Raw genomic sequence first — 15,279 nt, forward strand, 5'->3', positions numbered from 1 at the left:
CAGGTCTGACTTTTGTTAGGTACTGTACTCACTTGTCTAGCTGTGTCCAAGTCACTCTGGGGTTTGAACACTTGTTTATCTGCCAGACTCTGAGATAGGACCAAGACAAGAAACAGGTGAACAGATGAACAAAATAGAGTTCTATAAAAGAGGCAGCCTAGAGATAAGCTGGAAAAAGTTGTGATTGGCTTTCAATCATACTCAGAGGGGCCTGCAAGCCATCTCTTGGCTCCAAAATGCTTCAGGCTATCAGTGCTCAACTCCAAGGCCACCTGTTCCACGAAGCCACCCTGATCCCTGGAACAGAGTTGCTCCCTGGCACTAGACAGAGAGGCTGAACTCCAGATTATCCAACTGAAAGGAGAAAATGCAGCCCTCCCCTTCCATGGTGGTGTCCTGTCTTTCTTTGCAACCCCACCCCCTAGAATGGTGCTTGAAAAGATCTCTGTCTCTGGCTTTGAACAAGTGAAGGCCATGTGATACAGAAGATGACACGCAATTTGAAATCAGAGTTCAGTCTAGCAATAGCTGTTTTTGTTCAAGTTAATTGGCCCTCTCTGTGTCTGAAATTCTGCATCTGTATAATGGGGGTGGTAATGCTTTTTGACCTCACAAGTTTATGGGAAGATCACTCATTCATTGGTTCATCTGATCATTCATTCAGTGCGGTTGATAATCTGTGAAAGTACCTTGAAACCTCTAATGTGGCAATTAAAAATTGCTTATGTGAACCTTAGCAGTGGCTTTACTGAAGAGTTTCCTCTTGAATTGAATGAAGTTTTGACCCTACCTTATTAATATGTTTTATACCTTTTAGAAATTTTTTTAACTTTTCCTCTTAAGTTATAAAGTTCCAAATATCAAGAGACCTTCTTTATCAAAGGCAGAGAACACACCCCAGTCCTATTCCTCAGCCCTTGGTCCCTGCCAAGGGCCCAGAAAGTTTGCATGCAGTAGGTCCCTTGTCCTCTCTCTCAGCCTCTAAGCCCCAGAGCTGTGGGACTTAGGAGTGAGGAGAGCATGACCCTGAGTCGTGGAGGGTGTCCAATAGCCATTTATTTCTTGAAGGTTGCCCTGTGCCCACTTAGAAGTGGGCAGAGATAGTGACTGTTGCAGGGAGACGTAGGCATGTCAGCAGGCAGCCCTGACTCAAGACAACGCACCACCCAGGCACAGTTCACTGCAGCATCCAGCCTCGCTGTCTAGCACAGGGGAGCCACTCTGTTCTAGGGATCAGGCTGGCTTCATGGAAGAAGTGGCCTTGGAGCTAAGCCTTGATGGTTTGAAGCATTTCTGAGCCATAAGATGAGGCACACGTGGCCCTAATTGGTGGAAAATTATGCATGAGAGTGTGTGTAGCATCTCACGCTGGCCAGGGGATGCTCTGATGGGACACAGGGCTCTGGAAGAAATAGTAAGAAGCAGGGTTTAGGGGACTTTGCCAAGAAGGGACATTGAATGCTGGACTAAGGAGCTAGGGTCTTGGTCATCTAAGCCCTGGGGAGACATTGCATGCTGTGGTGTTATCAGTTCTTTGTATTCATTTTAGAAAGAACACTTTCTCAGGCTGCTGGAAGAGGACGGTGTCTAGGGGAGTGGATCGGGTCTGGATGCCAGGTGCTGAGCCTCAGCAGGGTAAAGGCGAGGGTAGAGCTGTAGGGAAAGTCGGGAGGGCACTCCAGAAACTGTACCCAACTGGAGGCCCCTTCATGTGGTAAGCCAAGGTTCCGAGGCTGAAATCTTCTGGCTGCCAGTCACTGAAGCCAGGGTTATGCTCTGTGTCTCGGAGACACAGGTACCCATCTCCCTGTCTGGAGAATAACATGCCAGGCTCTAGTCTTTCGTCTTTAGGGCTCTTGCTCTGCTAAGAGCACACTGCTCTGAATCCTAACAGATTCACAGCCTTTGTTGTGGTGTTTACATTGGCTGACATCCGTATGGGGGTGCTCTGGAGTCATTCTGTCCTCACCTGCCACTGCCTGTCCTCTTTGGCTGGGAAGTGATAGGGAAGTACACTTTCATGACTGAGTCCAAGTGGCCTGTGGTCAGGCCTGGGGCAGCTCTGGGCTCTGTCCTCCAGCCCTAAGTCCCAGCCCCTACCCACTGCCACCCTTTGGCCTCTGGACCCCCCAGTCTGGCCAAGAGGTGACCATCTGACCAGCCCTACCCACCCCTCCTTTAGCTCAGCAGCTGCAGCTTTCTGGGGTCCAGATGGCAACAAAGTAACAGACAAAGGCTCAGATTGTCTGAGTCCCCACCCGCTCTGGGCTCCTGCCTCCACCCCGAACACTTTTGTTCTATTCTCCTCTCCTTTCCAAGGGAAAATTCAGAGTCTCTTCTCAGTCCCTGCCCTTCTCTAGTGTGACCCCAGGGCCTAGAAGGCCACTGGGCAAGTTAGCAGGTATGTACCTTTGTTCAGCCCTGGGCCCTCTCCCAAGAAAACTAAGCCTTGGGCAGGATAGAGCCCACCGGCCTCTGGCTGAGCTGAGGTACTTTGCAGGGTTCTGGGACGGAGGTGCCTGGGAGAAGCGTACCTTGGGGGAAGCCCTCCAGACTTTCAGTGAAGGGGAGGGAGGGGCAGAAGGAAGGCTGCCTCCCAGCCGCTCCAGGAGGCAAGTGTCTGGGAGGTTTGGCTCAAGATCTTCGGCTTGGCATGACTTCAGAAAGGTGACGGAGGCACACTAAACTCCTTTCAAGAATAAATCTTCCCTGTGCGAAGCCTGAGCTGGAGTGGGGAGAGGCAGGAAGCTTAGTGGACACATGGTGGGCTCTGGGAGCAGGTGACTCTGACTCTGGGCAGTGGGCTTGCCCCAGCTCCACTCTCAAATGGGGTAAGCATGGCATCCGCTCAGCGGGTTGTGGGGAGTAAATGAGTTGGTGCAGATAAAGTGCACAACCTAGTCTAACCTATTAACACCTCAAGTGCTTAATAAATGGTGGCACTGAAAAATAAGGTAGTCGCTCACAGCAGGCTTAGTGTGAGGATTAGCTTTGAGCAAGTGTGCGATCCTAGGCACACCCCGGGGAAGGGAGGGCTACAGGGGAGGGGGCGCTCCTTGAGACTGATTGCACCAGGGGCACAGCTGCTTCAGGCCTATCCTCCAGCTTTTCCTTGCTTGTGTCACATTCATAACCAATGCATGCCACAGTCTGCAGGTAAGAAGTTCTCATCTACCCCAAGGGGATGCCATGATGTCCATTTACCCCCATTTAACAGACAAGGAGCCTGAGGCCCTGCTCTGAGAAATGCTTTGCTCAAGGTAGCTTTGCTATAATAGAGGGCCTGCTGGCTTTAGGGTGCTGTGGGCATAGCTGTGAGCCATTGTGCAGGTGCCCCAAGTTTCCTAGCCCACCCCAGGCCTCTTGCAGTTTTAGTTACTCAACAAACATTTAGTGTCACTGCCCTGTTTAACTGTGTGTTGGGATCTAGGGGCATGGAGATGAATCAGGTGCATCCATGCCCTAGAAGGGCTCCCAGCCTTGAGGAGATGTGAGCGTGGCTAAAAGTAAGGGACGACTGGCAAGTGTGATGGTGGTAAAGTATCGTGGAAGTCTAGGGCAGGGGACAAGTTCCTGATGCTTTGGGGCACGTCCCATGCCCCCCAGCCCACCAGTAGCAAGTGTCCTGGGTTGGGAATCTGTGATTTTAAAAGTTGGGAGTGGCAGCCTGCTTCATTTGAGACCCAAGTGGTGGCGCTCAGGCTGCTGTGTCAGCACCTAGCACCTGCCTCTCCAGATCAAGGGAAACCTTTCTGCAAAAAGAGGGAGGACCTTGGGTAATCAGTGACATGGGTTGAATCCTAATTAGCCCTGATAACTCCCTTCCACACTCCTACTTGTATCACGTATCCATATCCAGATCTCTGTGTAACATGTACGTGGAATTCACACCACATCCTGCCTTCCAAATTCCGAACTGCTGAGCCATTGCCCACCTTTCTGCCCAATCTCATTAGAAACTTACTTCCTACAGCAAGAGGGCCACGCTCTCCACTCTTATTTTAGTTTTATAGGCTTTGTCACGAGTAAACCCCCAACCTTGTAACTAGAACCCCTCTTTGAACAGACCTGGAAACCCCTTTTCATAGAATTACCACACAAAAGGCTTTTATAGCCCAGGCACTCCTGTTGACTTCCGTTGAGTCTGAATCCCTCAACTCTGTTAAGCTGCATCCTTTGATTGCCTGGGACCTGTGCCTATGCAATTTTCTCCATCTCTTCCACAGTTCAAGCTTCATCCACAGTTCTGGGGAGGTACAATTTAAGATTTCACTTCCCTGACCCCCGGGAGCAGGTTTCTGATAATCAGGATTTGCCTATCAGTTTATCTGTACTCTTGGTTTTTTAATTTTAATTTAATTTAATTTGTATTGTTTTAAATTTCAGATTAATAAAAGGGTACAAAAAACAAGGGAGGATTCTGGGAGGATACATAGGATACATAGGGATTCAGTAAGTGAAAAGGAAGGAAAAGGCATAAAAGGTAGCATGTGCAAAGGCACTGAGGCAGATGCACTGTGGTAACTCTGCAGGACCATGGAGTGAATGTGTGTGTGTATGTTTGTGTGTGTGTGTGTGTGTGTGTGTGTGTGTATGAGAGAGAGAGAGAGGGAGGTAGGGAGGGAGAGAGATGGGGAAATTGAAGCCTAGTGAGAGATGAGGCAGGAGAGGCTGTATCTCAAAGGGGCCTTGTATGTCAAGGTAAGGAGTTTGGATTTTATCGCAATATCCATGGGGAGCTATTGAAAGGGGTTTTAAGAAGGGGAGCACCATGATCAGATATGTGTGTTAGGAGGATCTCCCTGGCTGCCTTGTGGAAAATGAAGTGGAGGGTCTGAAGCTGGAGGCAGAGAGATCAGTCAGGATTTCTTGTGATTTTTCTCTGTGGTTTTACAAATCTGAGAAGGCTGGGGCTGGGGTGGGCCTGTCCGACACAGAAGCTTAATAAATAAAACCTCTGGAGCCCTGTCTGAAATGGCTTTCCGGCTCAGAGTTTAATTCCACCTCCATTTGCTGATTACTGAGCCTACCACCCCCACCACAGCCTAAATGACCAGCTGACCTGTATTTCTAGATCTCTGTCCTCCCTAGAGAGCTCAGAACCTGGCAGCCCTCAACATTTAATCAGAGAGGGTCGTGCTGGTTTTTGTCTTGAGCTTCTGACCCCCACCCAGGGACCTGCCATGCCAGACCCCTGAGCCCAAACATTGTCTTTCTGCTCACACCAGCTGTCTGTCCCCAACACACAGAGCAGCCATTGAGTGTCTGCACAGGCCTGGCCAGGGTCCCAGGCCAAGTTAGTTATGGGCAGTGGCTTAGTCACGCTTCTAGGGGTCTTTTTCTTCTGGGACAAGCCTGCCCTTGTGCTTGAGTCTTCTCTCACACAGCAGCCCAGCTCATGGCAGCTGCAGAGCCCTCTGCCAACCCCCTAATCGTGCACTTCACAGGCGCCGCCATTGGGAACCCAGGCCCAGAGGGAAAGCTGAGCCCTGGGGCGTGGAAGGGCCTGGGGAAGGCTGCTTAGGGTGCCTTCCGCCTCCTCTGCAGCAGCCTCGGCTTGCAGCTACACAGCCCGGGCACTCTTCTGCCTTTGGCCTTGAGTTCAGGAGGCCTGGGAAGACTATGTTAACACCTCCCTTTCTCATGCCCCTCCTGTGTGAAAGCTGGAGACCACCCTCTGCAGAAGCTCCTTCTAGAATGTGGCTCCCTATCCCAGTGTATCCCTGGGAGTTAGCAGATTGCCGGCATGTATCGAGCACCTGCTGTGTACTCCTGCCTGGGCTAGGTGCACTTAGAAGGAGAGGTGTCTCACTACAGCTGGGCCAGGAGTAGCTGAGAGTACAGGTGCCAAATACAGACTGTTGAAAACCTTGGCTCTTCTTTTTACCAACTGTACGACTTGAAATTTATTTGGCTCCTGTAGCCACAGTTTCTTCCTCTGTAAGAAGGGGATATTATGGTCTTTGCTTCATTGGTTGGTGTGAAAGTTAAATGACAAAATATATAAAGTGTTTAACTGAGAGCCTGGCAGGTGGTAAGTACAGGGCTGCTTCTCTCTCCTCTTCTTGTTGCTGTTACTGTCATCATTGGGCACTGCTCCTCAAAGGCAGCTGTTATCCCCATTTTACAGATTAGGAAGCCGAGGCTCAATGAGGTTAAGCACTCTGCCCATGTGTTACAGCCAGCCCATGGCAGAGCTGGGATTTGTCCAGTCCTACCACAACATAGATGGCCCCTTTAGTAAATCAATCATGGGGTTGAGGGAAATCCTGGATAGGGGTGGTGGACGCCCCTCCCCATTAAATTTAAGTGCTCTTTCTCCACCTTTTCAGATTTCTGAGGCAAGAGATGAGGGTCAATAAAGCCCAGGGATGGAGAAGCCTATGACATCTGACCAGAAGCTGCCACTGCAGGGCGCAGTGGCTACTGGAGATGAGTGATGCTGCCACCTGAGCACTGCTGGAAACAGCAGGAGCAGTGACCACAGGAGAACATAGGCAGGTGCCAAGACTCAGAATGCAGGGATGATGGCTCTAGAGGCTCCGGCCTTCCTCCCACCCGGGCGCTAGGAGCCATTCCCGGGCTCCACCTGGGAGCCCTGCTGCCCAGGGGCATGGCCAAACCTTTCTTCCGACTCCAGAAGTTTCTCCGCAGAACGCAATTCCTGCTGTTCTTCCTCACGGCTGCCTACTTGATGACCGGCAGCCTACTGCTGCTGCAGCGGGCCCGAGTGGCCCTCCCCCAGGGCCCCCGGGCATCTGGCCCCCTGCAGACCTTGCCAGTGGCTGCTGTGGCGCTGGGTGTGGGCTTGCTGGACAGCAGAGCCCTGCACGACCCCCGCGTCAGCCCAGAGCTGCTGCTTGGCGTGGACATGCTACAGAAACCCATGGCCCAGACCAGGCCTGGCCCTCGCTGGCTCCGGAGCCGCAACTCAGAGCTGCGCCAGCTGCGGCGCCGCTGGTTTCACCACTTCATGACTGACTCCCCGGGCCCACCCATGGTCCTTGAGGTGCCCCCCAGGCCAGTTACCCGCAGCCGAGGTAGGTATTCAAGCTGCACATTTGGGAGCTGCTCCCATGTGCCCTGCTCAGGGTCATGAGTTTGGTGTCCCCATTCTCTCTGGCCCTGCAGGGCCATGGCCATCACAGATTGTCTCTTCCCTTCTCCTCTGCAGGAGATAGGAAGGGCCTGTGAGGTGAAGTGCATTGGAGTTTTGCTCACTCACCAGCTAGAATTCTACCTGGCTCAAGGCCAAGATGTGCAAGCAGGTCACTTAGCGTTCGGCTGTGGGTTTAGAAAGACCTCACCTTGAGTGCTGCTCAGCCACTGCCTTGCTGGGTGACCTTGCACATGCCACTTAGTTTCCCTAGGTTCCTCTCAAATGAATGGAGAGACACCCATAACCCCAGAGTTATTATGAGGGTTCAGTGTGATATGACAGAGCAATGGCTCTCAGGGTGGGGTCCCAGGCTAGCAGCACCAACATTACCTGGGAACTTATTACCGATGCAAGTTCTCAGGTTCTTGCAGACTTAACAAATCAGGGACTCTGGGATAGGGGCCTGCAGTGTGTGCATGTGGACCCTCTCCAGGTGATGTCAACACAAGCCGAAGCTGAGAGCCACCAGGATAGATAGTGTAGGTATTATCTGCCAACACTCTAACTGGCATCTATTGTTACTTAATAAACGTGATTAACTCTCATAGCATTCACCTGTAAGTCTGCTATTTACAGGTTATTATTTTATCCTGGTTTTACAGATGAAAAACTGAAGCACAGAGAAGCTAAATAAATTGCCAGGTTCACTCTCTTAGCTTGAGTTCCCTAGTAGCAAACCTTGAAACTAAATTCAAATGCACCTAGTATATTTGGGATGTGATTCCAGGGAACCCTGGTAGGGGAGTAGGAAGTGAGACTGAGAAGAAGGCAGCCCTAAAAGGGACATTACCGAGTAGGTTGCCTTTGGGCAACTGGAGCTTGGTGCAGCTGGGGACTCGGAGCCAGACTAGAACGCATGACTCAGAGTGCAGGCTTTAGGTGGCAAGCCTGGGGGATGGGGATCCACCATAGTCACACTGTTGGATTCCAATATGGGGACATCAGACTCTGGGTTGGTGTCTCTATGTGGAGAGCCCTCAGGAAGTGCCAAAGTTGTTGTTGGATGGTGACTGAGCTCAATCAGCTTCTCAGGATCCCTGTTACTACCCTGTTTGGACCTGTACCCTGCTGTTCTGGCTGTAATAAATGTGGTTGGAGCATAGAATCGCAAGGGACAGAATCTAGAAGGAGATAGGTGTCAGAACCTGGGTTAGGGAGGGCCACAAGTGCCAGGCCTAGGAGTTTGGCTTTATTTGAGCATGATGAGAAGATTCCAGGGAAGAGAAAGGAGCCCAAGTTGCCCTTCCCTTAGGAGGATGATGGGTAGGCCAGTCAAAAGAAGACAGGAGAGCAGTGGGCTCTTGTCTCTCTTGAGGAAGACTCTTTAGAAACCACCTCGGTCATAGCCTTGCTATAGGATTCCTCAGGAAAGCTTGCCTATAAAAGGGGGAAAAATGGGAAAGTGATGCTGCAGCTTATTTTACACAGGGACTATTTCTGTCAACTCCCTCTGACACACCAAAAAACTGGGTCTCTATGCAGATTTCAGCTGTGCCACTTACTTAGACTAAAGTGTGAATGACTGATAAACATCAATATGGATTTTTTGAGGGGAAGCCCTATAAAGGCACAAGTTTTGAAAACAGATCTGGGTTCCTCTCTTAGTATTGCCAGATATTCCCATGACCTCGGCAGATTTACCTTCCTTAATTCCTCTCTTCATTTCTATCACTGCATACTGACTGAGGACCCACTGCATGAGTCTTACGTGCTTGTCACTGTGCCCTTGAGCTCAGTCTGGTGGCAGAATCAGACATGCTTCCTAGTCACTCCAGCAGAGCATGTCTGAGATCTGCTAGAGGGATGTGCAAAGGGCATTTGCACTTCTTAGACAGAAGTGACCTTTATAACTGACCACCAGAAGGGAGGGCTCAGGATGACGCAGCTACAGCCCTGGGTGTGGAGTATGTATGTGTAAGAGAGATGGACTCTGCCTTCCTATAAGTTACCCCCAGGGACTTAAAGAACTAATGGAAGGAGCTCTAGTAAAAACTGGAGAGGTTATGGTTAGATGTAAGCAGGATGGATATTCAACTGTATAAACCAGTATGGTCTTATCAGTTGTTAAAATAGTGAAACACTTCCATGTGTGTTGATAAATGGTCACTGCTATGGGTCCTTTGTGTGCCCTTTATACTTTGTGCCTACCCAGTGAACTCCCCAAACCTTCCGTTATCCAGCAAGGAAAGAGTTAACATGATTCCAGTGCTGAATGGTGGCAGTTCTGAATGGTCAGTGCCCCCCATAGGTTGCTAAACATCTTGACTATGCCCCAGCATTTAAGGAAGAATTTGCTGCCCCTACACAATAGGAAAGCCAAGTATGGGGGAAGCCATGTCATGTGGTGACTGGAGGTCATCAGAGAACAGAGGAAGGCAAGTGCTGGCATGGAGACGCCTTACCCTCCTGGGGCTCTGTGGGTCCTGCATGGCCAGGCAGGCCATGCTAGTGGAGAGTAGCCCTCAACTTGGCCCTTGGGCCAGCGGTTGGGGCCGCAGACAAAGCAGGCATCTCTTTGTGGCCCGGGCAGCCCGCCATTCTCCTGAAAGGGGATCCTGTAAGGCGTGGAGGCTGCAGGAGGCTCCATCAATCACTGAGCATTTCATTATACCTTGGACAACATCCATAATGGAATAAAATGTCAGTAAGTTTACTAGGGGAAAAATAGTAACTTCTCCATAGCCAGTTTGTTTTTTATTGATAGTAATTTCCAAAGACATTCCAATATCTTCAAAGCCATCGTTAATAGCCTCACGGCATGTCCATTTTGATGTGCAAATGAACAGATGCAGAGTCACAGACAATAATGCAATGCCTCCATTTCAGCCGAAAGTAATAAATCCGCCTCAGAATGTGTCCCAGTGTATCCCTCGGAAGTTCTTTCTTTCCTGCACATTCTTGCCTCTGCCGTGGAGCTAGAAAAGCCATTTATTATGTTTCCAGATAAAAGAGCTTAACTCCTCCTCCCAAATGAAGGGGCCCTGTGTCTCAGACTCTGGGATGGGGCCAGCCAGGCATGGGCTTTTTCTCCACACTGGTCAGCTCCATCAAGCAGCCAGCTGGTAATAGGGTAGCCACTCTGCTCTTCAGAGGAAGTGAAGCCTGACTGCTTGAAACCATCCTTTTTCTCTCTTTTATTAATGTGTTAATTATTCAGCTAATATTTACTGATCCATCCATCACACATCCCAGGTTAGAATGTAGGATCAGAATAATAATAGCTGTTACTTATTCTAACATCTGTTATAGGCCAAGCATTGTTTTGTGTAGATATACATCTGTTATCTCATTGAATTTAATCTTCAAACAGCCTTATGATGTAAGTCGTGCTATCATCATTTTCATGATGAAGAATTTGAGTTTCAGGGAAGTAAAGTAAATTTAAACTGGTCATTATTAAGAATAAAAGCAATCATTACTGAGTATACTTACTACACACCAGGCCTTGTGTTTGGACATTTTACATGTGTTACCTTATGGAATTCTCATGAATACCCCCATGGAATTGGTACTATATCCCCATTTTACAGAGGTGAAAACAAAGGCTCAGGGAAAGGAAGCTGCACATCCCAAGTGGCATAGCTGGACAGTGGTGGAGATGGATTTGAACCTAAGTCAGCCTGCTTCCAAAGACTGTTTCCATCCATGGAAGCATGGGTACCTGCTTTCTCAGCCTTGTAAGGTTTTAAGCCCATAGACCTTTAGAAAATTGTAGTTAATTCTCATCTATGGTGATAAGTGTTTAACAGACGTGGAGATTGTGCTTTGGATGTTTAATTAGAAGCTATGAGGTTGGACAATTAAGTTCCTGAACTCATTCTAGAAAAAGTGCTACATGCCTCATTGGTGAATATCACTACAGTTGGCTAACGGGAGTACTTGGAAGGTGACCACAGTGATATTCAGCCATGAGGTGTGTAGCACTTTTTTTTAGGATGAATTGTATGATGACAGCTCTAGGGCCCTGAGATTGGTGCATTCCATAAGACTGTCCCCTCTTGGCATTTGGGCTTTCTCCTCCTACCTTTGCACCCTCAAGCATAACAGTATGGTTTTTAGGAGCTGTAGCCCACTATCACAGGTGCTGACACTGATGTGCCCAGCCCTAGGAAGTCACCTGGGGAAGTCACTTCTGCCGTGAGCACCCTGCAGTCATGTTGCAGAGACAAGACACACAGATACACAAGAGTTTGAACGACAGTTGTTGACAAGGGTTTGGCTAACAGACAAGTTTTTCAGAGGCACAACATAGGAAAAAATTCAGAGAAAGGGGAGGCCCTGACCACACTGGTCAGGGCTAGAGATTAAAGCCTCCAAGGACAGATGGGAAACAGAGGATAGCCTTAGTAGGACTCAGGGACAGGTCTAATTATGGGGCAGAAAAATGACCTTGAGCGCAGTGAGGCAGGAAGGGTGGCTGTATATCTTTAACAGTTGAGGAAATGAAGGCACAGACAGTTGAAGGGATTTAGAGGTCAGAGGTGGAATTCAGTACCATGTTCACAGACAGAAAAGTCACTGCCAGACTCAGAAGTGAATGGTCAGCAGACCCACTCGTCCAGAGTGCCCTGAAGGTGGCCTGAGCGGCTGCACTTGGCAGAAATAAAAACGAAGCTCCTCTGCCCTCAGGGAGCTGCCTCCTTTTGGAAGCCAGCAGTCTATCTGCTTGGGCACGATGCTTCCCAGAGACAGGCTAACTTCTGTAGAGGCTGCTGCATGCTCCGTAGGTGACATCAAGGAGCTCAGCGCAGAAATTCCTGGGGGAGAAGTGTCTTTATCACAGGTGCCCAATCCAGATCTCGGCACAGCTATTGTGGGTGCATATTCACAGCTTGGGGCCTGTGCAACGGTGTGTTTGCAAACTCCCAACATGCCGCTCCTTCAAAACACTGGTGCATGTGACATTTACATGCCTAATGCCGAGTCTGCACTGTGCTTATGTTCTCTGAGCTTCTCTGTGCATCTCTGAAAGACACCTCCCTCCCTTGGGACAAGGCAGGGCTGGTCCAGACCTCCACTGGTGCGTGTTGGGTTGGCTTTGCACTGCCTTTGCTTCATAGAGTCATGTCCCCCACTGTCCCCTTCTGGGAATGTCCCCAAGATGACCAGCCTAGAGGAGCCTGCACAGTCACTTGGTCCAGTTGATTTCTGCACAGAACACCTGTCACAGACTCTGTGAACATACTCCAGCAATGAGGGATTAATCCCTTCTAGGCCATCAGATATTTTTATTGAAATAGTTCTGATTTGAAAGACCTTTCTCAAATTGGATAAAAATTAGACATTCCCAAATGAATGTCTTCCCTCTAGGCCACGAGGAGGTAACAACCTGTCTCTGAGGACATGAACCTGGGAGGGCAGCAGTGGCAGGGAGGGCTGGAGACCAAGGGAGACAATTCAGCCATCTAGATTTGTGCTTTGGGGTGGCAAAAGAAAGAGGTGGTCAGGCCGACCCCAAGCTCCTGGCTGGGCTTTCAGGTAGCCAGTGGGTCATTAGCTAAGAAAAGGGTCAGAAAATGAATGAGAGAGAGGTGCCTAGATGCCCACTCGGCTGAGCACTGACGGGAATGTTGGATTGCAGCCCTCATGCCCTGAGCTTCTCTGAGAGAGGGCCTTGGCCAGGAACGGAGAGAGTCCCTTGCCTTTGCCTAAGACTGGGCCCATGACTGGGCCCCCTCCCTCTGTCTCCTGCGCCTCTGATCTCAGCCTTGCTTCCCTCACCGCAGGCACATATGTTGGATGTTTCAGTGATGACGGCCAGGAGAGGACTCTGAAAGGGGCTGTGTTTTACGACTTGAGAAAGATGACCGTCTCCCACTGTCAGGAAGCATGTGCCGAGCGGTAGGTGCTGCAGCCCTGGCCTGCTGACCCCACCAACGATGGTCAGGAAACAGTCCCAGAGGGAGGTGGCACCTGGCTGCCAGGTGACTGTCACAGCACAATTAGACCTCAGTGATCAGATCCCACTTCTCCAGAAAAAAGAACATTTGTTTGCAGGTAGTGTGGCTGCTGGGCTGGTGTCAGCTGTGGCTTCTAGTCCAGCTATACCAGGGACTTGCTGTGTGACTCTGGTGGGTTATTTTCCTTTCCTGTTTAAAAAAAATAAAGATTTTATTTCTCTGAGGTCCTTTCTAGCTCTGCTAAAAGAACTATTTCTAGCTTGTGTCTGTTAACAGGATTTGCTTTTTCTGATACTGCCAGCTCACCCAGTCGGTACTGGACACTTGTCACATGCCAGGGAATGGTCCCTAATGTCCAGGTAGTCACCCTTCACTGTTGTGGGTATTTGTTCATGAGCACACATGTGCGTGTGAGAGAGGTGAATAAAACAGAATCACAGATCGGCCTCTCCATTCATTCCTAACACTCTAGGTTCTTTCATCTTTGGTAGGTCATCACACTCTGCAGGTAGCAGTTCACTGTCCCCATTTTAACAATAGAGAAGCTGAGGCCAGAGCTAGAAATGGCAAGGCCCTTACTAGATAAAGCTGAAACTCAGGCAACGTGATTTCATGTTAGTGTCCTAGCTGTTAGGGGAACTGAGACTCAAGAGACAGTAAGTGATACTCAGAGCCCCACTTTCTAGTGGCCAAATGGGGGACTAGAGGCTTGTGTCAATGTGGCCTTTTTACAACTCAATCCACTGATGAGAAGGGAGTGTAAAGATGTAGAGTTATTATAGGTTCAATTTCCAGTCTTTTCTTAACCTATGGTATTAACCACTGGGTAAAAGCAGGTAAAGAAGTGGCTGTGGATTTAGGGAACAAGACACTGCCCATGGCAGCCTCTGTAGCCCATGGAGGGGTGGGGCTGGAGCTCACGCTGGCTCTCAGGGGCAAACAGATATATTTTTGGAACTGCTGTGAGCTGTTACAAAACTGTTGGGAACTTGAAATCTTCTATAATGGGAGTATTTACACCACAGAAATTGGCAATTGCTGTAACTTAGGGCTCTCCCCATCCCATACTGAGAGTCCATTTCCCAGCACAGCATTGATTTAGAGCCAAGCTAACCTGTAACTGTGGATGGCACCCAGGGGCAAAGCTCAGGGCTGACAAGAGAGACCAATGGAGCTGGTGAGTTTATCACAAAGGAAACACCATTACCTTGATTCAACCAGATGACATTTAAGTCTGCCTGGAGGCTGATGCCTCAGGCCAGCCTTATGCTGATGGCTGTGGCCCCTAGGTTACACTCTAAGCCCAGCTTAAAGTCCAGCCCTCACCCTGACCCCCAGACCCAGCTGCCCTTGCGTGACCCAGATGACATTTAAGTCTGCCTGGAGGCTGATGCCTCAGGCCAGCCTTATGCTGATGGCTCTGGCCCCTAGGTTACACTCTAAGCCCAGCTTAAAGTCCAACCCTCACGCTGACCCCCAGACCCAGCTGCCCTTGCCTGACCCAGATTTTGCATTTAGGACCCTAGCACTTCCTCTGGGCCAAGATCAGGACTCACCCAGGCCCTGTCTTCCTGCAGGTCCTATATCTATGCTGGCTTGGAGGCTGGTGCGGAGTGCTACTGCGGGAACCGGCTCCCTGCCGTGAGTGTCAGGCCGAAGGAGTGTAATCATCAATGCAAGGGGGAGAAGGGCTCCGTGTGTGGGGCCGTCAACCGGCTCTCTGTGTACCGCGTGGATGAGATGCAGCTGGGCCCCAAGAAGCGTGAGTGTGCCAGCCTTGCCCTCAGCTCTGCCCTTCCTCTGCTCTCCAGTTGCCCCTTAACCAAGCCCCGGGTCTGAACTGTGGAGGGCAGAACCTGTGCTCCGCCTTCCCTACCACCTTTACTGGGCAGCTCCTGGTGTGGTGGGGCTAGAGCCCATCAGAGGCACCATGGCTTGGGTTCATGACTGAGGGACATCTTCCCTTGCCCCGTGTAGGAAAGAGGAACTGATGAGGAAGCCTGGGTATCCCTGGGACGTCCAGCCCCCTTCCCTTCTCCGGTTCCAGTCTGTTTTGTAAACCGCACAGGTAGACCTCGATTTCTAACAATGGAGTGGACCAGATAATCTGCAAGTTCCCTAGCTATAAAACACCTAGGATCATTTTAAACACATAGCTGAATAAGCAGGAAAGTAAGGCAGTCCCTGGGTCCAGAAACAAAGAGGCAAGGACTAACCCCA

The 15,279-nt window shown here is 50.0% G+C and overlaps 1 protein-coding gene across 1 annotated transcript in view; it reads left to right on the forward strand.

Moving 5' to 3' along the window:
- Window positions 1–15,279, forward strand: part of WSCD1 (WSC domain containing 1) — a 45,818-nt gene that overhangs the window by 3,913 nt on the left and 26,626 nt on the right. Inside the window, exons 2-4 of the mRNA XM_003799029.3 lie at window positions 6,333–7,040; window positions 12,886–13,000; window positions 14,637–14,821. Of these exons, the coding sequence (XP_003799077.1) occupies window positions 6,614–7,040; window positions 12,886–13,000; window positions 14,637–14,821 (727 nt within the window). The 5' untranslated portion in view covers window positions 6,333–6,613. The remainder of the gene's footprint in view (window positions 1–6,332; window positions 7,041–12,885; window positions 13,001–14,636; window positions 14,822–15,279) is intronic.

This window comes from Otolemur garnettii, unplaced genomic scaffold (genome assembly GCF_000181295.1).
Source record: "Otolemur garnettii isolate 467f Iridium unplaced genomic scaffold, OtoGar3 scaffold00145, whole genome shotgun sequence".
NCBI classification, from domain to species: Eukaryota; Metazoa; Chordata; class Mammalia; order Primates; family Galagidae; genus Otolemur; species Otolemur garnettii.